The sequence below is a fragment of the Lithobates pipiens genome, unplaced genomic scaffold (genome assembly GCF_037356315.1).
Source record: "Lithobates pipiens isolate NorthernLeopardFrog02 unplaced genomic scaffold, aLitPip1_a1.2 Scaffold_37, whole genome shotgun sequence".
NCBI lineage: Eukaryota > Metazoa > Chordata > Amphibia > Anura > Ranidae > Lithobates > Lithobates pipiens.
In genome coordinates this window covers 15,788,265-15,812,902 of record NW_027507825.1, presented here as the reverse complement: position 1 = coordinate 15,812,902, position 24,638 = coordinate 15,788,265, and the positions used below count along the sequence as shown (strand labels likewise).

Below are 24,638 nucleotides of genomic sequence, written 5' to 3'. Positions count from 1 at the left end.
ACTGAAGAAATTCAAAAAAGTTTAAAAGAAGTAAATATGATATACCTTCCTATCTATTTACTAATGCCGTGTCATGGTGGCCTCACTGCACAGATCACAAGTGGTGAGAAGGGGGTGAACTTTGACTTACTGTCTTTTGGTAAATAATTACAAGACACACAGGCTGAGTCCAATGTACGAGTGATCAGTAGAGCGTTCACCACCCTACAGAGCTGCACCGTCTCCTGCAGATGAATCGTGGACTTCTTATGTAGGAACCGTTCTGGTGGGAGGATGTGGAATAATGAGAGTTTATGCATTTCAATAATCGGGTTCATATAAGCAGCGATCAGTCTGTTTTAGGCCCCTTGTCCACTTAATGTTATGTAAATATTGTGTGTGTTCTGTTATCACACTATCAGATGCAGCTGTGGCCTCCCTTTGTTGTACAAATCCTATTACATAGAGTTCTGTAACTCAAGCTGATATGTGTACACAGGCATGTGAGTCAAAGCAGAGATTCCTCTCATATTGGGTGGCACCATCCACGGTTTCAATTAGAGAGAGCAGACCCCAATGAAGGCAGCTATGTCTATGGCATCTCCTTGGATAACCAGTAGGGCTCTGGAAATCCTTTCTCATGTAATACATGTATTTATAAACCAAATATTGTATACATAGAGTCAAAAAAAAAAACTCAGCTTGTAATGTAAAAATCAAAACAGGGAATGATTAGACTACATGGGTACTACTTTAATACATGAATGGGTTATTTACCAGCACTGTGGATACCCCACTAAATTTGAGAGGGTTGGGGGAGGGGTGTGGCTTGATGTATCAGGGTTGGCTCCAGTAGACCTGATTATTGATAGGATATATTGGGGTTAAGTGCCTTTTATTACTTAGGCTCCATTCACACATGGGCGATTTGACATGAGGGCAGATTCATCGCGATTAATTTTACTTCTTAATAGCACCCCAATCGCGGCAAATCGCAACGCGTGACGCTGCAGCTCAAAAGAAGCTCCAGCGCCTTTTTGAGTGACAAGGGCTGCACATTGCGATTTGCCACGATTGCAGCATGATTTATCACGGCAAAATCACGGCGTGATTGGGGTGCAGTTAAGAAGCAATGGTATCACACACACGTCCTGTGATTTTCTGCAATTTGGAATCGCAGGCAAAATCTCCGCGATTTTTATTTTTTTTCCCCCCGCAATTCAAATGACCCAGGTGTGAATGGAGCCTTATAGCGGAGTTTCACCCAAAAGTGGAACTTCCGCTCATTTGTCTTCTCCCCCCTCCCGTGCCACATTTGGCACCTTTTGGGGGAGCGGATACCTGTCTTTCACAGGTATCCTGTCCCCACTTCCCGGAGCCACGGCCGCGGCGGATTACATCAGCGCTCGGCTCCCTCTTCTGCCGCCGGGTCAGTAGGAGAGTGCAGCGGGTGCTTCGCGCATGTGCAGTAGGGACCCGGCTTGAAGCAACAATGCTTTACTACTGGGTTCCCTTACTGCCAATGGCAGCAGCAGCACCCAACAGCTGATGTACACATCAACTGCGGTGCCTACATTGCTGGACTCCAGGACAGGTAAGTGTCCTAATATTAAAAGTCAGCAGCTTCAGTATTTGTACCGGTGGGCGGACCTCCGATTTAATGTTGGTTACTACAATCCGACTTTGGATTGTGCCAGAGTAGTGCTCTATTGGTACTGTCATTTCTGTTTTCAGCCACTAGGTGGGGTTTTGAGCTGACATCTGTACATAGTTTTATGAAGTTGTAGCTGTAATTGACTATTTGTTTTTGTACATTACAACTTTACACTCTTTTGTGAGTGTTTATGTAAGATGTATGCTTAAATGGGTTCAAATGAAACTTTCTTCTGATTAAAAAAAAAATAAATTAAATAAAAAAAAAGAAGCCCAAATCATTATAGTTTTCCTTTAACTTTTTTTGTAACTAGAATGAATGAGTGACTTGTATAGCGCTACCTATGCGAACTGAATCACCTCAGGGCGCTTTCTTGCCACCAGAGTACATCTGCGGCTACAAGAGATGTTCAGTCCAAATTTTGCAGCGTTGGGTAATTTGACAGTAAAATTGGCCATAGATGGATCGAAACTTGGCCGGGGTCAGCAGGTATTCGATCCATCTACGGGCAGGCTGGTTGTACTGAAGTCGATCAATCGATCAACTTCAACACAACCGACTTGTCAGATTTTTTGCATACAATTACTGCTGGTAGTTGTAGCCATCAGCAGTAATCATGGTGTTCTGCCGGCAGGGAGCCACAGTATAGTAACACAGTAGCACTGCTGAAGAGATGACCCCATCAACACTCTGCTTCTTTTTTTTTTTTTTTTTTTTTTTCTAGGCTATAATCAAGCCAATGTGGTAATCCTGCACAGATCACTGGCTGATGATTTTGAAAAATTCTGTCAAGCCAACAGTGGCCCCCTTCCTCTGTTATATCGCAGTGTCCCAGGTGAATGGAAGTGTCCACCACTGAGCACCGAGTCAGATATACGGTAAGTGTGAAAGGACATTTGTCTTATATGCCATTTTTTAACTCCTTCTGCATATGAATGAACCATCATTCTAGAGGGACACCTTAATATTTTGTTATTTCAGTATTGTGCTGATCACTGTTCTCTCTACTGGAGAGGAAGCTATACCTGAGGACCTGCAGTGAAAGGATCTCCCTGCTTTTGCTTCATCCATTCTGTGGATCATTGCTTGCTCTATCTCTATCATTACCCCACCAGTTATCAGATGATGTCACTACTGTGCACCTCACTGTTTTTGCTGGAGAGGAAGCTGTACCCGAGGACCTGCAATGCAAGGAGTTCCCTGCTTCTGCTTCATCCATTCTCTTGATCTGTGCTTGCTCTACCTCTATAGTTACCCCACCATCTATCAGATAATGCCACTGCTGTGCTGATCATTGTTCTTGGAGAGGGAGCTGTACCCATGGACCTGCAGTGCAAGGATATTGATGCTTCTGCTTCATTCATTCTGTAAATCTGTGCTTCCTCCCACTCTCCCACTGCTGCTTCTTGAATATTGTTCCACCAGTTATAAGGGGGTCAGCTCTGGTATGAGGAAGCAAAGCCCTGCCTCTACCAAGATGGCCCCTCCATACAAAGACACAGCGCAGAACAAGGCATTGCAAGTCAGTAATGGGGAAAGGATCAGCTACAGGAAACCTACAGGCAATAATGGTGAATTTTACTTTGCCCTCTCCTTGCCTTTTTTGGGCACTACTTCCAAAGTTGAGGTCTTCTTTAAAGAGGAGTTCCACCCAAAAGTGGAACTTCCGCTTATCTGCTTCCTCCCCCCTTCCGGTGCCACATTTGGCACCTTTCGGGGGGGAGGGGGAACAGGTACCTGTTTTTGACAGGTACCCTTCCCCACTTTTGGTAGATGGCGCCGCGGTGGCGTCCCTCGGAAGTTCGGCCCCCTTCCTCCACCACCGGCCATTTAAAAAGGACAGCGCACTTTGCGCATGCTCAGTAGAGAACCAGTTGTGAAGCCGATAGGCTTCGCTGCTGGTTTCCCTTACACTGAATGGCGGCGGCACCCGACAGCCGATCTGAAAATTGGCTGGGGTGCCGACATCGCAAGCTCCCGGGACAGGTAAGTGTCCATATATTAAAAGTCAGCAGCTGCAGTATTTGTAGCTGCTGACCTTTAATTGTATTTTCCCCAGGCGGAACTCCTCTTTAAAGAGGAAGTAAACCCTGATGAGTTTACTTCCTCTTTGTTTCCCTGCAAAGGGAAAGCATAATGGACTACTATGCATCGCATCGCATCGCATCGCATCGCATCGCATAGTAGCCCATTGTGTGTCACTTACCTGACACAGGAGCCAGCGATGTCACCGCTGTCCCCTGTAGTCCGGAGCGTCCATCTTCTCGGTGGGTCTCGCTGCTCCGCCGCTGTCATTCGGCGAAGCCGCGATGATGTCACTCCCGCGCACGGGAGCCAGCACTCGCGGCATATCGCTGTTGACCGTGGCGCGCTCAGTGCGCCTGCGCGCTGCTGTCTACGGCGCATGCGCCGTAGACAGCGGTGCCTGTCTTTTGGCAAATATCTCCTAAACCGTGTAGGTTTAGGAGATATTTCTTGAACCTACAGGTAAGCCTTAATCTAGGCTTACCTGTAGGTCAAAGTTGGTTGTAAGGGTTTACAACCACTTTAACACAGACTTTCCCAGCTTAGCTTTTTTCTTTTTTGGTAATAGTTCACATTCCACATAGCCCTCATCTTATATTTCTCTCTAACCTGGAACAGGTTGTACTTCGAATGTGATGGTCCCTGAGGTAATATCTGAAGCTTGCTGGGTTTTGTTGTAGGACGGACTGCCTCCTGTATCGGAGATATGAAAATGGCACCTTCGCGGGAAGTCTCGCCAGCCTTGAGAACTACTCAGAGCAGTTGAAGGACATGGTGACATTTTATCTGGGCTGCAGCTTCTCTTTCGAAAGTGCTGTGCAAAAACTTGGGGTGCCTGTGAGGAATGTGTTGCAGGGGCGTAATGTGAGCATGTACAAGGTAAGAGGCACAGGGACGTGTGGTGGGGTCAGTGGCTGGTGAGGCACTGGTTAGTATCAGAGCCAGATACACACAGGTTACATACACTGCGATCGTTAGAACGAGAGCGATAATTCTAGCTCTAGACCTTCTCTGTAACTCACATACAACATCTAAAAAATTATAAAGCGTCACCTATGGATATTTTTAAGTTTGGTGCCATTCCACGAGTGTGTACAATTTTAAAGTGGTTGTAAACCCTTACAAACCACTTTGACCTACAGATAAGCCTAGATTAAGGCTTACCTGTAGGTCCAAGCAATATCTCCTAAACCTATATGGTTTAGTAGATATTTGCCCGAAAACGGGCACTGCTGTCTATGGCGCATGCACCATAGACAGCGGCGCGCAGGCGCACTGAGCGCCGGCATTCTCAGCGACGGAGCTGTCACGCGTGTCGGCTCCCGTGTGCATGCGTGGGAGTGACGTCATCGCGGCTTCGCCGAATGACAGCGGCGGAGCTGCGAGACCCCACCAACAAGATGGATGCGGCGGACTACAGGGGACAGCGGTGACATCGCTGGCTCCTGTGTCAGGTAAGTGACACATAATGGGCTTCTATGCGACGCATAGTAGTCCATTATGCTTTGCCTTTGCAGGGAATGAAAGAGGAAGTAAACTCATCAGGGTTTACTTCCTCTTTAAAGCGTGACATGTTAGGTATGTAGTTACTCGGCGTAATATCGTCTTTCACATTATACAAAAAAATCTGGCTAACTTTACTGTTTTTTTTGTTTTTTTTTATTCATTAAACTGTTTTTCTTTCCAAAAAAAAAAACACGTTTGAAAAATTGCTGCACAAATACATTTAATGGGTCAATGACCATAAGAAAGTAATATAGAAATAATTATTATATATTGTTTTTAAGGTAATTTTCCAAAATCTGTACTCAAGCAGGTGACGTAACAGACAAATTACTGAAGTTTGAAGTTATAACATATAGCATAATAATATATGGTTTAGCTTAATTATAACAGTACCTTTTCAGCAGCAGCAGATTCTTCCTCTTAAATGTGTGAGAAAAACATGGGATTGTGGGTAAATCTTATACACATCCACGTTTTTCCCTTGTATTTAAGAGGGCTGGGCTGGAAGGGATCATTTGTATTTTAGACACATGCCCCTTCTATGACACTGCAGTGACAGGCATGCCTCCACTGCAGCATTTTTATTGGACAGTTTGGGCCAATGTTGCTTTATCATTGGTCCAAGACTCCAAGCTGTCCATTGAGCTCAGTGCCTCTGACAAGAAGTAAGGAAAGGCACTGGGAGCTCATCTTCTCAGTCTGCGGCAAACAGAGATTGCCAGCTTGTACTTAAACTGGCCACTCTGTATGTAGCTTCTGACAGGCTGCGCAGTGAGGCCCGTATCTCCAGAGCCACAGATAATAGGAACCCCAAATTTTGACCAGTGGTGTTTTTTTTTTTTTTTTTTATGTTCATGGCTCTGCCTCACCTTCCTCCCATGACTGTACGTCCCTGAAGAGGCAGTGTTTTTAGGTGGGGCCCTGTTTACTGATCACAAGGCTCTAAGAGTGTATGAATGATGATACATTCCTATTGAGTTCCATCCCTTTAGTCTCCGTGTGAATTGTCTCTCTTCTGAAGACAGCTATCCCCTGCCACAGGGTGGGCAACTTCTCCTGCAATCTAGTGGTCACCATGCGGCCGATTCCTCAGGACAAATTAGATGCAGCAGCGATAGCAACGCATCCTATGAAACAGTATCATGGGGCCCCCATCCATATCGGCTCCCCAGGTCAGTGGCTTGAGATTTGGTTTTAGTAGTTTTAAGTGGATTTATACAAATGTAAAATCTTTGTCTTTTATGGTCAGGGCTACTATAACATTTTATGTTTTTTTTTTTTTTTTTTTTTTTTTTTTTTTTTTTAGTCATCTAAATTTGAACTATTACATATTACTTTGATATAATTTTCTGTGTAGTCCGCAGAAGCTTTATTCTTCTTTTCACAACATTAGCATTGTCTTTTTAGCGGTGTGCTGAGAGGACCTGGTTTCATGTTCATGGGACACCAATTAGTCATCTGTGCAGTGACTTCTTCCCTATCAGTTAGGCCCACTACGAGGTTTCAATCAGAAAAACTGAGAAAGCAAGCAAGGTTCTTTATTGTGCTCTCTTGAACTATCTCTGAGTGCTCTGGGGTTCCTTTGTCATGTATAAAATCTTTATTTGTAAAACTAGGATTTTTTGTGTGAATTCATATGAAATAAAGTAAATAAAATAAAATTAATCCAAAACCATTATATTCTACATATAAAAATTTTCTAATTCTAAAAGAAAGTGATACATTTCGATTCATACCAATTCCCAGCTGAAACTCCTGCCAGTGGGCTGTGTTAACAGCAATATCACACTGCTGCTGCCAGAACTATTGAGCTTTAGCATAACATTACCAATCCCCATGACAGGGTTTTTGGCACTGCTGCACAATATAAGACTCACATTTGCTAATGTATAGGTGACAGCTCTCTATTGCCAGAATCACTAAGGCTTCAACCCACCCTCTCCTATAGCATCACTCTCTCACTGCCCATGCCAAGGAGCTGTTTCTCTGATGTTGCTTCATCGCTGGCATTTGGGATTTTTGAAATGTTTTGGGATAATAACTTTCATTAATGTAAGAGTCCGGGGTGTTTAAGTCGCTTTACCACCAGCAAGGCGATGACAAGGGCAAAAATGCCAGCTTGAATTGGGTCTTAGGAAGGTGAGAAAAATATGTTTTTTTTTTGTTTTTTTTATCTTTTAATGAGAAAATGAGACCAGGAGTCTGTTGGTATAATTTATCACCAACTGCCATATGACCTTCCCATAACTCCCAGTTTAAAGTGGTGTTGCCACCAAAAAATTAAAACTACTTAAAATTCGTAAAAAAAAAATCAAAAAAAAATAATTGGAAAAAAAAAATTTTTTTACTCACCTCTAAATACTGGTTGCTAGGGGGTCCCTCGTAATCTGCCTTCTTCATTGCCCGGGCTGGTGACATCACTTCCCCTCGCGCCGCACATTCACCTGGGACCTGTCATGTGTCCCAGGTGACTGTAAGGCGTATCACGGCGCCCTGCGCCGCTCGCGCATGCGCAGTGGGTGCCCGGCTGTGAAGCCACAGCCGGGTGCCCACAGTATGCATGACGGCGGAGCGGGGAGCGAGGAGGGGGGGGCTTCGTTCCCCCGCATCGCTGGACCCTGGGGCAGGTAAGTGTCCGATTATTAAAAGCCAGCAGCTGGAGTATTTGTAGCTGCTGACTTTAAATTTTTTTTTTTTTTAGGGGGTACCCCACTTTAACCTCTAGTTTTAAATCAGCTAAATGCTTTCAAAAGGTGTTCAATGTCTTACAGTTTGTTTTCTATCTATAGCATAAAACAGCCACAGCCTGAGTAGAAAAGCCTACCCTCTGTCAGAATCAGTGGCGGCTAATGAAGTTTTAGGATGGGGGGGGGGGCGTGGCTGGTGAAGTTTTAGGATGGGAGGGGCCTGCCCTTCCTTTTTGATCCCTCCCACTTCACATAAACCCACACCCCTTATAGAATCCACCTACTCCATCCCCTGTATTCCACCTGCTTCCACCCATAGTGTCAGGAGTATACAGCTCAGCATCACAGGACAGGGTATATAGCCCCAAAATCGCAGCACAGAGTATACAGATCAGCATCACATGGCAGAGTATATAGATCAGCCTCACAGATCAGGGTATATAGCTCAGCATTACAGATAGATAGGGTATATAGACCCCCCCCCCCCCTCCTGTGTCTCCACTCTCCTCCACAGTGCGGACAGCAGCGGCGGCTCCAATGTCCGCTCCTCAGGCTTCCTCCGCTCTGTGTCTCCTCTACCGCCAAAGCACTGGACATCCAATATAATCTCCTGGCACTTTGGCCAATCGAGAAATGGGTCTCGCAACATGCCTTCTTGATTGGCGTGGAGGCACTGTAGTTTCCAAATACAAAAATGTATTCGCTATGGTGACACAATTGGGTAAGATCAGGGCGCACTCTGTGCCCCCCCGAGGCCACCCTTTTTTGAAGCCTATTAGAGCCTCTGGCTCTAATCAGGTGCTTAGAAAAAAAAAACACCCCGCCATTGGAATCCATGCACCTGGCATCCTGAAAGGGGCCGGGCGCATGGATGTGGGGGTGGCGCTCATGCGCCCTCAATTCACTGGCCGCCTATATAGAATCCTATAGAGAAGGACTCTTGCTATCTGTGTGGAAGCAGAAGCCTCTATTTGGAGGTCCAACACACCCCAAGCCGAGACATACCTATAGCTCTGCATCAGCAAAACTCACGATTGCCACTGACTGTAGACCTCTAGCTCTGAATTAGCGTGGGGCAAATGGAGGGCGGGGGGGGGGGGGGGGGGCGGGTCAGGATCGGACCCCTCCAGTCTCACTGCTTCTCACAGGAGGCTCTAAGCCATATAATTGTTGGAAAGAATAGTAACTATGCGGCTGTCAACTTTCCTCTTTCCCTGTACCTCTGGTTCCCATCAGGTACATGCCCAAGAACGCATTCCCACTCATCTGTGCTGTTTATAAAGTAGAAATGAACGGGCTGCACACGAATGCCTTCACTGTAAAAGCCATTTTCATTTAACAAATAGAGGATTCCTAACCTGTCCACCTCCTGCTTCAAGACATTTCACGCCACTAAGGTCTTGATCATGGACATGATTTAGCCCTTAGTGGGGCAAAACACATTGAAGAGGGAGATGGACAGATGAGACTACATGTTGTGAGTCCTATGTTTGTTGTATTAAATCTGGTTTTATTATATTAAAGCTGTATTCTTATAGTTATAGTTTTTCTATAATATCCAAATGTCCTGACCTGTGTTTGTGCATGTCTATTTCTAGATCTTCTGGGTATAAAGGATCTTCAGAAAACAGATTATGGTGATCCAGTAGAGGCTCAGCCCAGCGATGTCCCCGTCTTCTGGGCTTGCGGTGTCACTGGTGTGGAAGCAGTCATAAGCTGCAGTGCGTATCGGGGTATTCACATGTTATACAGTTTTTTTTTATGTAGAAGTCACGTACCTGGTTGAGGCCAGGTTGATGGGAGGGCTTTCCTTACACCTCTTGTCCAGTTTCTATTAGAGATGATGACAGGGTATAACAGGGCACAGAGTGGCACGGGTGCCTGTAGGAAATCCATGTCTTGTAGGAAAAGTGGAACTGAAGACGGGCCAGCTGGCAGATGCAGGATCTCGGATGCATGGTCAGATGGACAAGAGTCCGTAAGAACCAGGCAGCCGGTGCACAGAATCCAGGAACGTTTGGTGAGGTCAGTGGCTGGTGAGGCACTGGATAGTATCAGAGCCAGATACACACATGTTACATACGCCCTAATCGTTAGAACGAGAGCAATAATTCTAGCACTAGACCTCCTCTGTAACTCTAAACATGTAACCTATAAAAAAAAATTTGCATCACCTATGTAGATTTATAAGTAATGAAGTTTGGTGCCATTCCACAAGTGTGCGCAGTTTTAAAGTGTGACATGTTGGGTATCTATTTATTTACTTGGTATCTAGGTATATATTTATTAAATCAGGCTAACGTGTTTTTTTTTTTTTTGTTTTTTGTTTTTTTATTCATGAACTGTTTTTTTTTCTCAAAAAAAAGTGTTTAAAAAAGTTGCTTTGCAAATACCGTGTTACATAAAGAAATGCAATTTCCACCACTTTATTCCCTAGGATCTCTGAGATTATATATTGTTCTTAAGGTAATTTACTATATTTTCAAAGTCTGTACTCAAGCAGGTGGCTTAAAGTGGTTGTAAACCCTTACAAACCACTTTGATCTACAGGTAAGCCTAGATTAAGGCTTACCTGTAGGTCCAAGCAATATCTCCTAAACCTATATGGTTTAGGAGATATTTGCCCGAAAACGGGCACCGCTGTCTACGGCGCATGCGCACTGAGCGCGGCATTTCCAAGAATGGAGCTGCCGCGCGTGTCGACTCCCGTGCGCATTCGCGGGAGTGACGTCATCGCGGCTTCGCCGAATGACAGCGGCGGAGCTGCGAGACCCCACCAACAAAATGGATGCGGCGGACTACAGGGGACAGCGGCGACTTCGCTGGCTCCTGTGTCAGGTAAGTGACACATAATGGACTACTATGCGATGCAGGGAATGAAAGAGGAAGTAAACTCATCAGGGTTTACTTCCTCTTTAACAGACAAATTACTGAAGCTTGAAGTTCTAACTTCCAACCAGTAATTTCACAGTAAATAGATAAATAATAATTTAGCTGATAACATATAGTATATAAATATATGATTTGGCTTGTGCCTTTTCAGCAGCAGCAGATTCTCATTCTCCTTCTTAACTGTGTGAGAAATACATGGGATTGTGGGTAAATCTTATACACATCGGGGGTTATTTACGAAAGGCAAGAGAGAACCAGAGTACGAGAACCAAATAGCCCAGGAATTGGAACTATTTTTTATAGCAAATGAATCAGAGGAGGTAACCCTGCTATGTAGATGGGAGGCACACAAATGTTATATCAGAGGAATTCTTATCTCTTTAGGAGCACAAAGGAAACGGGCTCTGGGCGCTAAACTAGATACTCTGCTGGAAGAGATCCGGACACTTGAATCAGTACATAAGAAATCGCAGTTGCAACAAACTGAAGAAAAATTATTGAGGTTACGGGAAGAATTGAACTTGTTATTGACGGATAAAGCAAAAGCAAAATTAACTCGGTGCAGACAAATATATTATGAATATGGAAATAAACCCAGCAGAGTGCTGGCAAATGCGCTCAGAGAAACGAGAGCACGAAATTATATTGAGAGAATTAAAACCCAAGGAGATGTGTTAGTTAACTCATCACAGGCTATCGCGAAAGCATTTAGAGATTATTATACTACCCTATATCAAATTGAAGATCGACGGCCAAAGGTGGGGTTACCTTCTAGAGGGGAAAAGGCAAAAGAATATATAATGGCATCGGGTATGCCTAAGCTTCTCGAAGAAGAAGCAGAAAACATAGATGGACCAATTACAGTAGAGGAACTGTCAGAAGCCATTAAAGAAATGAAACCCGGAAAGGCCCCTGGCCCGGATGGGTATACATTACTTTATTATAAGATCTTTTTTGAAAAATTGGCACCAAAATTCATAGAGGCTTATAACTCAATACGAGAGGGGCAAAGGATGCGACCAGAAACACTAATGGCTCATATAACAGTGATTGCAAAAGAAGGGAAAGACCCAACTCAATGTGCCAGTTACCGCCCAATTTCCTTATTAAATGTAGACCTTAAGATTTTAACAAAAATACTAGCGAATAGACTCTTGCCATTTATTCCAGCATTAATACATCCAGATCAAGTAGGTTTTACCCCTGGCAGGGAGGGAAGAGAAAATACGCAGAGAGTTATTGATGCTCTATATATAGCACAACACTATCAAAAACCGCTAGTACTTATATCGGCAGATGCGGAAAAGGCATTTGATAGGGTCGACTGGACATTCTTGAGAGCAACGCTACAGCATATAGGATTGAAAAAGGGGATACAGAATTGGATTGATAGTTTATATTCCTGCCCAAAAGCTAGGGTAAAAATAAATGAGACAATGTCTGAACCATTCTGTATAAGGAATGGAACGCGTCAGGGATGTCCACTCTCCCCTATCATATTTATTCTTACATTAGAACCCTTTTTGAGAACAATCCGGGCTAACCCGGATATTCAGGGCATTTCAATAAGAAAAAATGATGAACATAAATTGGCCGCATATGCGGACGATCTGATGTTTTTTATAACCTCCCCAGGGATTTCTTTACCTTCTTTGTTACTGGAGCTTCGCATATATGGAGAGATATCTAACTTTAAAGTAAATTATAGCAAATCGGAAGCGATGGGAGTAGAAATGAATAATGAAATGAAATCTCAGCTAGCGGCGCATTTCGCGTTTAGATGGACGGATTCCCATATATGTTATTTAGGGACTAAAATATCAAACAAGTTGAACAGACTGTTGGAACTAAACTTTATCCCATTAATACGTCAGATTAAGCTAGATCTAGAACGGTGGGACAAAACGGTTTTTACATGGTTTGGGAGAATCAATATAATCAAAATGAACGTAATGCCGAGGTTGTTATATTTGTTCCAAACTCTACCGATAAAGCTCCCGGGAAGATATCTGAGGGATTTGAGATCAAGATTCATAAAATTTATATGGGCAGGTAAAAAAGCGAGAATACGTAGGGACATTTTGATATTACCTAAAGAGAGAGGAGGGGTAGGATTCCCAGATCCAGTAGGCTACTATGAGGCATCACATCTAACACGGGTAATAGATTGGTGTAGAATTCAAAAAGAAAAACCTTGGATCGATATGGAACAAGCAACAATCCCGATACCATTGGAAGGAATAGTGTGGCTCTCAGATGTAGAAATACCACAGGAAGTACGGAGACATCCGACAGTGGGTGCCACACTACAGGTAGTCCAAAAGCTATTTAAGAAAACCAGGATATCAGAACATCCAAGCCCTATGATACCAGTACTGGGCACTCCGGGTTTCCAGCCAGGTTTAACAGATAAGGTTTTTAGGGATTTAAGACGAAAGGGAATCAGTAGGATTATACATTTCTCAATTGATAATCATGTAATGTATAAGGAAGAGATCGAACAAGAATTTAGGGAGGACTTGGACCCATTTAGGCGAGTACAGTTAAATGCGTTTCTGCGAATAAGTAGGCAGAGAATACCGGTGATCAGGACATTATCTGAGTTTGAACAGATATGCTTAAAAGGTGAACCACTGAAACATTCCCTCTCATCAATGTACGTATTGCAGATGGAACAAGAAGCTTCACAAGACCTAACTTTTATACGAGCATGGGAGAGGGACCTGGGAGTCACTTTCTCAGACTTACAGAAAAATAAGATCTTCATGTTCACACATAAGGCGTCGATAGCAACTAGATACCAAGAAGGGGGCTACAAAATTTTGTCTAGATGGTACAGGACCCCAGAAGTATTGCACCGGATATACCCACAAGTATCAAATTTGTGCTGGCGCTGCCAGAGAGCCGAGGGAACCTTATTACACATATTCTGGGAGTGTACCGGGGTAAAAGATTTCTGGAAGATGGTATCGGAAACAGTAAAGGAAATAACAGATGTGTCTCTTGGGGAAAATCCGGCGGCTTTTCTATTGCACGATGTTCCGTTATCTATAGAAAAATATAAAAAATCTTTCTTAAGGCATTTGCTTACAGCAGCAAAAGCATGTATTCCAGTTTTATGGAAAACGACGCTGGCTCCAACCAAATCACAATGGATGAGCAGGGTATCGGAGATTCAACAAATGGAAAATCTGACTATGATACTGAAAGAGCAAGAAGATAGGTATCATGAAGTATGGAAACCCTATATTTTATATAGGGAACAAAACCAGTAGATGCTGATCCCTGTATGTTTTAGTTTTTTTTTCTTTTTCTTTCTTGGGGAGGGGTGGGGGAGGAGGGGGATGGGAGAGGGGGAGGAGGTTAAAGGAGAACATTTTATTATTTATTTATTTATTTATTTATTTCTCTCTCTCTTCGTTTTCTCATTTTCTGTTGTTTTATTATTTGCTTCTTTTTCTTCAAAGATAAATAACCAGGGCTATACCAGGTTAAGGGGGAAAAAAATAAAAAAAAATAATAATAGTGAATATAAGGAAATAGGTAATGTAATAGGAGAAATCTAGCACGATGAAATTATGAACGGCTTGGTTTAAATATAAGATGTAGATGTGTATGTGTCTAGAAATGAAAGACTGTATCACTATATTATGAAAATAAAGAATTTATAATTTACGAAAGGCAAATCCATTTTGCACTACAAGTGCACTTGGAAGTGCAGTTGCTGTAAGGGTCCGTTCACACAGGGGCAACTCCTGATCCGACTTCAGGTCGCCCCTAGTCGCCTCAGGTCGGACAACATTTAAAAAGCAATGTAAGTGAATGAGAGCCGTCTACTGAAGTCGCTCCGACTTCAGAAAAGGTTCCTGTACTACTTCTATCCGACTTGTAGGCGACTGGTACCCATTGATTTCAATGGAGATCGCCTCCAAGTCGGATCTCCGTCTATACGGAGGCGACTCTGACAGAATTATCAGCTCTCAAGAGGGAACTCCACGACAAATTTCTGAAAAAAATTTGGCGTGGGTTCCCCCTCCGAGAGCATACCAGGCCCTTAGGTCTGGTATGGATTCCAAGGGGAACCCCCTACGCCGAAAAAACGGCGTGGGGGTCCCCCCCAGATCCACACCAGACCCTTATCCGAGCACGCTACCCGTCCGGCCAGGAAAGGGGGTGGGGACGAGCGGGCGGCCCCCCCCCTCCTGAGCCGTACCAGGCCGCGTGCCCTCAACATGGGGGGGTGCCTTGGGGGAGGGGGGGCGTGCGCCCCCCCACCCCAAAGCACCTTGTCCCCATGTTGATGAGGACAAGGGCCTCTTCCCGACAACCCTGGCCGTTGGTTGTCGGGGTCTGCAGGCGGGGGGCTTATCGGAATCCGCGAGCCCCCTTTAATAAGGGGGCCCCCGGATCCCGGCCCCCCACCCTATGTGAATGAGTATGGGGTACAATGTACCCCTACCCATTCACCTGTGAAATAAAGTACAAAAAAAAACACAACACAGGGTTAAAATATTTTATTGCACAGCTCCGGGGGTCTTCCGTCTTCGGGGGTCTTCTCGCCGGACTCCTCCGCTATCTTCTTGTAGCTCTTTTGCTAGCGGAGGAGTCCGGCTTTCTTCCTCGCCGCCGGCCTCTTCTTCCGACTTCGGGGGTCTTGTCCCCCTCTTCGGTTCTTCTGCCGGGCCACCACGCCTTCTTATAGCTCTTTTAGAGGCGGTGGCCCGGTCTTCTGTCGCCGCCGCCGCCGCCTTCCGTTCTTCTTCTTCTCCAGGAGATGTTGACACGACGCTCTCTCCGGCCACAATGCCAGGGACGCGCTCCGCTGCCACTTATATAGGGACAATGGGGCGGTGTCACATGGGTTGATGTCACATGGGTTGGTCACATGGGTTGATGTCACATGGTGACCCAGCCCCCTTACCATGTGACATCAACCCATGTGACCAACCCATGTGACATCAACCCATGTGACATCGCCCCATTGTCCCTATATAAGTGGCAGCGCAGCGCGTCCCTGGCATTGCGGCCGGATAGCTCGTCGAGTCAACATCTCCAGGAGAAAAAGAAGGAGAAGAACGGAAGGCGGCGGCGACGGCGGCGACAGAAGACCGGGCCACCGCCTCTAAAAGAGCTATAAGAAGGCGCGGTGGCCCGGCAGAAGAACCGAAGAGGGGGACAAGACCCCCGAAGTCGGGAGAAGAGGCCGGCGGTGAGGAAGAAAGCCGGACTCCTCCGCTAGCAAAAGAGCTACAAGAAGATAGCGGAGGAGTCCGGCAAAAAAGACCCCCGAAGACGGAAGACCCCCAGAGCTGTGCAATAAAATATTTTTTCCCTGTGTTGTGTTTTTTTTTTGTACTTTTTTTTCACAGGTGAATGGGTAGGGGTACATTGTACCCCATACTCATTCACATAGGGTGGGGGGCCGGTATCCGGGGGCCCCCTTATTAAAGGGGGCTCCCGGATTCCGATAAGCCCCCCGCCCGCAGACCCCGACAACCAACGGCCAGGGTTGTCGGGAAGAGGCCCTTGTCCTCATCGACATGGGGACAAGGTGCTTTGGGGTGGGTGGCCGCACGCCCCCCCTCCCCCAAGGCACCCCCCCATGTTGAGGGCACGCGGCCTGGTACGGCTCAGGAGGGGGGGGCGCCCGCTCGTCCCCACCCCCTTTCCTGGCCGGCCGGGTAGCGTGCTCGGATAAGGGTCTGGTGTGGATCTGGGGGGATCCCCTTGGAATCCATACCAGACCTAAGGGCCTGGTATGCTCTCGGAGGGGGAACCCACGCCAAATTTTTTTCAGAAATTTGGCGTGGAGTTCCCCCTTGAGCTCATTCTCTGCTTGGCCACGGCAAAAGTCGCCTGGCCTGGGGCGACTTGTAAGTCGTCCCAAGTCAAGTTGAAGTCATCACAAGTCGTGTTGAAGTCGTCCCAAGTCGCGCTGTGATCTCAAGTCGTGTACAAGTTGCCTCACTCAAGTCGCCTACAAGTCGTGTTGCCCCTGTGTGAACGGACCCTAAATCCGAGGGGGACATGCAAGGAAAATACAAAACAGCATATTAGCTTGCACATGATTGGATGATAAAATCAGCAGAGCTTCCCCCCCATTTCATATCTACCCCTCAGATTTACAGCGACTGTACTTCCAAGTGCACTTGCAGTGCAAAGTGTATTTGACTTTTGTAAATTAAGAAGTTAAGAAAGCTGGGCTGGAAGGGAGAATTTGTCTTTTAGACACATGCCCCTTCTATGACACTGCAGTGAGAAGCGTGCCTCCACTGAAGCATTTTTATTGGACAGCTGGGACCAGTGGTACTTTACCATTAGTCCAAGACTCCAAGCTGTCCATTGAGCTCAGTGCCTCTCACAAGAAGTGAGGAGAGGCACTGTGAGCTCATCCTCTCAGTCTGCTGCAGAGTGTGCCAGCTTGTATTTAAAGTGGCTGCTCTGTATGTAGCTTCTGACAGACTGTGCAAGGAGCCCCGTATGTTTGGAACCATAGGTCATATGAGCCCCAACCTACCAGTGATGGGGTAGGACTTAGGCTACATACCTCCCAATTTTAGGTCTCTGTGACCCCAGGTCACCAAGCTACGACCCTCGAAGCTCGATTTTTTTTTTTTTTTAAGTTCATGGTTCATGGCCCTGCCTCACCTGACTGCACGTCCCTGGTGGCAATGCCCCAAGGTTAAAATTTTTTGGATCATAATCTATTATTTTATTGATTTTCTCACTCAAATCTGAAAAAAATCTCCGATACAGGCATTGTTGTGTGGCCCTGTGGAGAATGCCCCGAGACATTTACACAAGTTGATCTAATTTATTTTTGTGGTGGCAAAGATAGCAAGTTCATGGAGGTTGGCAGTGATACCTTTAGATTTGGTACGGGCTAAACTGTCTTGGATAAAGATTAATGGGCGGCTATCCGCAATACTAAATGACAAACTCAAATTTTTCGAGAAAATCTGGTGCCCCTGGATTCAGTATTTGATGGGAGATACCCAGGCCCACTTAGTCTAGATAGTGGTCTGGGTATGCAGCGTTGGCACACTCCTTTCTTTTCTTTCTTTTCTTCTTTCCTTTTAGTCCTTTTATGTCCGTCCCTTTTCTGGGGAAGTGATATTCTCATACCAATTGCCTGGAAAGCTAAATCCTATTTTCTGGGTTGCAAAGTAATTTCCTCCAATTGGTGGAGGTCGGGAACTGGGGAAGCACCAATGCAATTTTTTTTTACAAGTACCGATTAGTCTTTTTTTTTGTATTCGCTGATACCAATTACATTCACATCCAGTGTGAAAAGTGTAAATATGTTAAAGGTGTAAAAATATGAATGAACTGAGCAACCGAAAAAAAAGATTTATTAATAGTTTATAAAATTAAAAGTAAACAACAACAAAAATCGGCAGGAAAATAATAGTTAAATAGAGAAGGAGAATAGGGAGTTAATTAGGGCTGATTAGAGTAAATCAAGAGCTAATAAGGGCTTAAACAGAGGAACATTTAATGAACACAAATACAATTTATTTTTATTTTTTACTTGACAGGTTACTTTAGACTGACTTCATCTGTGGATCGAATTGCATCACTTTGCTCTGTAGATGAATAAACAAAAAGATGCAAAAAGAAACAATGTTTCTTTTTGTATCTTCCTGTTTCAGCGGCTGAGCAATGTTGTTGAGAAACATTGGCTTCTTTAAAAAAAAAAAAAAATTATTGACAGCTCCAATTGCTGGGACTTTGTTTACACTTCAGCTGTCAAACAGGGGAACCCCACTGACGGCTGAAGAAGTCAAACGGCCCTGCTCCTTAACAACCGATAATTGACGGTTTTGTTTGTTTTTTTTCATTTCAGCTGCCAGTGGGGGCAATCCTGCTGCTAGCTGAAAGAACCGAGCCTGAAATTATTGGCTTCAGGTATCTGAGCATTTGCACAAGTACTAATACTTGTGCAAATGCTTAGTATTGGCACCAATACTGGTATCGGTGCAACCCTATCAGGAACCATACATTACACCAGTGCACAAGACTGTTTGAGTGTGTATTCAGCCAATAGTGTAGATGTCTTCTGTTAAGACTCCGATGTGAAGTTCGCATTGTGCCTCAGTGGTTTACTGTTAGACAAAGTAGCTATCTCAAAATGTACCGTGGTGACAAGATTTTGTAGTCTTTGTGCATGTGGTTAGGCTTACCGCAGCCATGGACTTCAGTACATACAGATGTAATTCTATTTTTTGCATTTTGTAAGTTTGTGAAGATGTATGACTTTGCATTGTCCCAATTTTATTATACAATGTGGTTTATACCTTTCTCTTAAAAAGAAAAAAATTTACAAAAAAAAAAGTATGCTGGTCTATCTTGGTCAGCCAAGTTGGGGGAAAAAGAACTCTTGTGATTATCTTGAATTTTATAAATAGCAAGCTCATCATATCTTCTCACTTAAAATCATTCAACCAGGGGCGTTGCTAGGTCTACAAAATATTTGGGGCTAGAGCCCATAGCAGCGTAGTAAAGAAAGTCATATGCTTGGGGGGGGCATACACATGTGTATATACAGTAATATACGTATGTGTGTGTGTGTGTATGTATGTATGTATGTATATATATATATATATATATATATATATATATATATATATATATATATATATATATATATATATATATCCCCAGAGAGCCCCCACTTACATTAGGGTCCCCAGAGAGCCCCCACTTACATTAGGGTCCCCAGAGAGCCCCCACTTACATTAGGGTCCCCAGAGAGCCCCCACTTACATTAGGGTCCCCAGAGAGCCCCCCCTTACATTAGGGTCCCCAGAGAGCCCCCCCTTACATCAGGGTCCCCAGAGAGCCCCCCCTTACATCAGGGTCCCCAGAGAGCCCCCCCTTACATCAGGGTCCCCAGAGAGCCCCCCCTTACATCAGGGTCCCCAGAGAGCCCCCCCTTACATCAGGGTCCCCAGAGAGCCCCCCCTTACATCAGGGTCCCCAGAGAGCCCCCCCTTACATCAGGGTCCCCAGAGAGCCCCCCCTTACATCAGGGTCCCCAGAGAGCCTCTCCCTTACATCAGGGTCCCCAGAGAGCCTCTCCCTTACATCAGGGTCCCCCGAGAGCCTCCCCCTACATCAGGGTCCCCCGAGAGCCTCCCCCACTTACATCAGGGTCCCCAGGGAACCTCCCCTCCACTTGGGGACCCCTGCAGGGACTCTGGGCTATGGGCCCCAGATTCGGAGCTATAGCCCCAAAAGCCCCCCTAGTGACGCCACTGCATTCAACTGATCTTCTATTGCAGTTTGTACCATTGTAACGTTCCAGTCTGTACTTTCTGACGTGTTTTCCTTTGTCTCTGTCCCAGAATCTCCCCTGGCATTCACACATTCTCCTGGCTGCATGTTCATCACAGACATAAAGAATGAGGAAGCACCAGAGTCCAACTCCGGCCAGACCCCCCTGGTTGTTCAGATCTCCTCTGATCCCCTACAGTACAGCCTGGTGTCACAGCGGGCAGCAGACAAGATCCGAGCACTGGAGAAAATCATTGGAGTGGATCCAGGTAAACGCCGCAACGATGGTCATAAACACAAAAGATTTGAAAAGAAGAGCGGGAACTAACTTTGTCAAAGTGCAGTAAAGCCAAAAGCAGTTCTGTCACCATTCTTGGTAAATAAACTCTGTGTAAACCATATTTGGACCTCATAACTGGCTACAAGGACGAGTTCAGAGGGTGGTAATAAATGGGGGATCAGGAAGGACATTTGGAGAAAATCGGAGCATGCTTTGCTGGGGTTTCTCGCCTTCCTCTGGATCAACTGTAGGTATAGATTTGTGTTTAGTGGATTGTAGTTTTACTTTCTATTTTTTTCTTGGTTGAACTTGATGGATTTGTGCCCTTTTTTTAACCTAACTAGCTATGTTACTATGTAATACAATGAATTGGCACAAATCGCACTCTGATTTCCCCCACTGCTCCTGTGTATGTGTATAGAAAGGGATTAAAGCGACATCTAGTGGGCAGTTTAAAAAATGTTAGAACTCAAGTACATATCTGGCCACATGCAAAATTATCTATATATGTGTCCCAGTCTGCTGATGGTTGCAAATTAGGGGGTGCTTACAGATCTAGAGGTGCTCACAGGGTTGGAGGAGATGTAGAGGCGGTCTGCCCCCAAGCTGGCATCACTTCTGCCCTATATCCACAGGTTCCCGGATCTTTTCCTTCAGCCCTGTGAGCACCTCCAGCAGCCCTGAATTGCTACAGGGACACCTATGCAGATTATTTTGCATGTGGCCAGATATGTACTGTGAGTTCTAACATTTTTTTAAACTGCCCACTAGATGGCGATTTAACCACTAGAGATCCGCGCCATAGCCAAATGACGGCTACAGCGCGGATCTCCTTTGCGGTGACTACGTCTATCGACGCCGCCCCGTGCACGAGCGGCCTGCGCTCCCCCTGAGGGACGCGCGCGGCGCACTCTGTGATCGGCGAGTCTATGAGACTCGCCTGATTACGGATCTGAGCAAGGGGTCGATCCCGACCCCTTACCACGTGATCAGCTGTCAGCCAATGACAGCTGATCATGTGATACAACGGAGCCGGTAATCGGCTATTATTCTTCCTCGCGCTGACAGCCGATCACCGGCGGCCGTGATCGGGACATCAGTCCCGATCGCGGCCAGCCCTGCCAGTGCCCACCTGCCCCCTGCCAGTGCCACCTCATTAATAAATAAGTGCCCCCCGTCAGTGCCACCCATCAGTGCCCACAACATGCCTCAACAACGGTGCTGCACCCCAGTGCCACATATCTGTGCCCATCAATGTCATCTACCAGTGCCCATCAGTGCCCATCAGTCCCATCTATCAGTGGTACCTATCAGTGCCCCTTAGTGCCACCCATCCGTGCCATCTTATCTGTGCCCATCAGTGCCGCCTTATCTGTGCCCATCAGTACCGCCTTATCTGTGCCCATCAGTGCCACCTTAACTATGCCTATCAGTGCCCACCAGTGCAGCCTATCAGTGCCGCCTCATCAGCGCACTTCAATGAAGGAGAAAAATGACCTGTTTTATAACAAACTATTAAACATGATTTTTTTATTTATTTATTTTTTTGCATCTTTTTTTGTTTGTTTAGCAAAAAATAAAACTCCCAGCTGTAATTAAATACCACCAAAAGAAAGCTCTATTTGTGGGAAAAAAATGATAAAAATTTCGTTTGGGTACAGTGTTGTATGACCGCGCAATTGTCATTCAAAATGCATCAGCGCTGAAAGCTGAAAATTGGTCTGGGCAGGAGGGGGGATTAAGTGCCCAGTAAGCAAGTGGTTAATCCCCCTTCTATACGCACAGAAACTGCCTTTCTTTAGCCCCCGATTCACACATATGCGATGCGGGAACCAGTGCGGGTTCTCGCATCACATCTCCTTCGCAGGCACTTCACACTGCCCTTTGCAAACCTCTGCGGATGTCAATACACCGTTAATGACACCCCCAGATTGGTTCACAGATCGAAGTGCGAACTGTCAATTCGGACAGGAATCAGATCGCAAGGGTGTGAACACCCTTTGCGATCTGATTCCAGTGCGGGGAAAATAACGGTTCCTGCACTTTATTTGTGCAAATCCAATGCGAGCTCAGCCATACAACTGTATGGCTGAATTCACATTGCACAGACATCGCGTGTGATCGGCACAGCAATGAGGTGTGAAACACATGCCGTGTCTGTGTTTGCATATATGTGAACCCAGGCTTACACACACACAGGAGCAGTGGGGGAAATTGCATGCAATTCAGACAGGAATCGCACCGCATTCCTGTTCGAATTGCATGCACTCCTTTTACAGTATATGTATTTATTGCCACTAATTGCACCAGAAAGTATCGGTACTTGGTATTGGAATCGGTACACATACTCGCCGACAAAAAAAAAATGCTATCAGCGCAACCCTACCAAACAATGTATCTGATTTAAAAAACAAAAACCTAAGCATTAAAATCACAAAACGCAACCAGTTTTAATTTCAATACCTGATCTTTCCCTTAATTTAATACTTTAATATGCCTCCAGGTGACCGGGGAATAAAGAACCTTCTTGTCCAGGACGAGCTCCTGAAGTCTTGTTTGTCCCTATCTCATGCCAAATCCATCCTCATAACCACCGGCTTCCCCACCCACTTCCAGCACCAACCTCCAGAGGAGAATGACGGACCACCTGGGGCAATTGCAATGGCGGCCATGCTGCAGGCTCTGGGGAAGAAGGCTGCCATAGTGACGGATGAGCGGGCCATTGATATGAATAGGAGCATCATAGAGAAGGCTGTAGAGCAAGGTTGGTTTCTGCTTTTGTCAAAATGATCTCCAGGCACTTATATTGTTATCTTTTATGGCTTGTTCACACATGTGTTGATTATGAAGAATGAAGCAATGCTAATTAATGCACCTTTTAGCATTTTTGGCGTGTTTATGTTGCAGCTTTGAAAAAGCTTCAAGAATGCTTGATAAATACCAATAAGAGTGATGCTTTTCTAGTAGGAAGTGCTTAAAGGGCATCTTCACTGCATCATTTTTAATATTGAAAGCAAACTCCCCCATCCACCCATGTCTCCATGCTTTATATTGTCGAAAAACCACTACAAAAAACACCCCCACCTAGCATTTCTGTCCGTGGCCATCTTGAGTAAGCGCAAATGATTGAGTACAGGGCAAATGATTCATGTTCCTCTAGGGTGGAGCCATAATGGGATCTGACACGTAGGAATAAGTAAAACTGCAGCTATTTAGGCTGAGAGGAAATTACGCCCTTCTAAAAACCTATGCCAAGCAACAATTCTATATTCATTCGATTTTATTGATATAGCTTTCACCATATACACCTAACAAAAAAAAAATCATAATATATCTTCTAGATTGTAAGCTCCAACGACCAGGGCCCTCTGATCCCTGTCGTATTGAATTGTATTGTAACTGTACTATCTGCCCTTATGTTGTAAAGCGCTGCGCAAACTGTTGGCACTATATAAATCCTGTATAACAATAATAATATTGTGTGTGTGTGTGTGTGTGTGTGTGTGTGTGTGTGTGTGTGTGTGTGTGTGTGTGTGTGTGTGTGTGTATATATAAATAAATAAATAAATATATATATATATCATTTTAGTTATATTATTACATTATATTTTTTATTTAAATATAAATGTAAATATTCGTTTTAAATTATATTAGTTGATATGGTTTAAAAATATAACATTTTTATATTATTATTATTATAACTATTTTCATAATGTACCTGTAAAAAAAATATATATATTTTTTATATATATATATATATATATATATATATATATATATATATATATATATATTTAAAGTGGTTGTAAAATCAGAAAGTTTTTTTTTTTTTTTGTTTTTTTTACAGGTACATTTTGAAAATAGTTATAATAATTACAATAAGAATAATATAATAATAATAAATACAATAAGAATAATATAAAAAAGTTATATTTTTAAACCATATTAACTAATATAATTTAAAACTAATATTTACCTGTAAAAAAAAAAAAAATGAAAATATATTTAAAGTGGTTGTAAAGTCATAGTTTTTTTTTTTTTTAATGTATGTATTTATTTATTTTCTTATCCTAATGCATTCTATGCATTAAGTTGAAAAAACCTTCTGTGTGCAGCAGACCCCTGAACCCCCCCTAATACTTGCCTGAGCCCATCTTGATCCAGTGATATTGCAGGTAAGTCTTGGCATCTCCCTCCTCATTGGCTCCCACTGCTGTCATTCAAAGTCAGTGAGGTGAGAGAGGGGGCAGGGGAGAACCGCAGCGACTCAGGTGCCCCCATAGCAAGCTGCTTGCTGTGGCGGGCACTCGGCAGGAGGGAGGGGCCAGTAGTGCCAGCT

The 24,638-nt window shown here is 44.6% G+C and overlaps 1 protein-coding gene across 4 annotated transcripts in view; it reads left to right on the top strand.

The window, feature by feature from the left end:
- Nucleotides 1-24,638, top strand: part of DGLUCY (D-glutamate cyclase) — a 47,820-nt gene that overhangs the window by 6,569 nt on the left and 16,613 nt on the right. For 2 of the 4 annotated variants that reach the window (XM_077466761.1, XM_077466759.1), the window contains exons 3-8: nucleotides 2,358-2,511; nucleotides 4,339-4,537; nucleotides 6,186-6,336; nucleotides 9,450-9,584; nucleotides 20,091-20,288; nucleotides 22,803-23,063. In XM_077466761.1, the coding sequence (XP_077322887.1) occupies nucleotides 2,358-2,511; nucleotides 4,339-4,537; nucleotides 6,186-6,336; nucleotides 9,450-9,584; nucleotides 20,091-20,288; nucleotides 22,803-23,063 (1,098 nt within the window). Of the gene's footprint in view, nucleotides 1-232; nucleotides 251-2,357; nucleotides 2,512-4,338; nucleotides 4,538-6,185; nucleotides 6,337-9,449; nucleotides 9,585-20,090; nucleotides 20,289-22,802; nucleotides 23,064-24,638 lie in introns of those variants that run through there. The other 2 variants (XM_077466762.1, XM_077466760.1) reach the window with 2 other exon arrangements.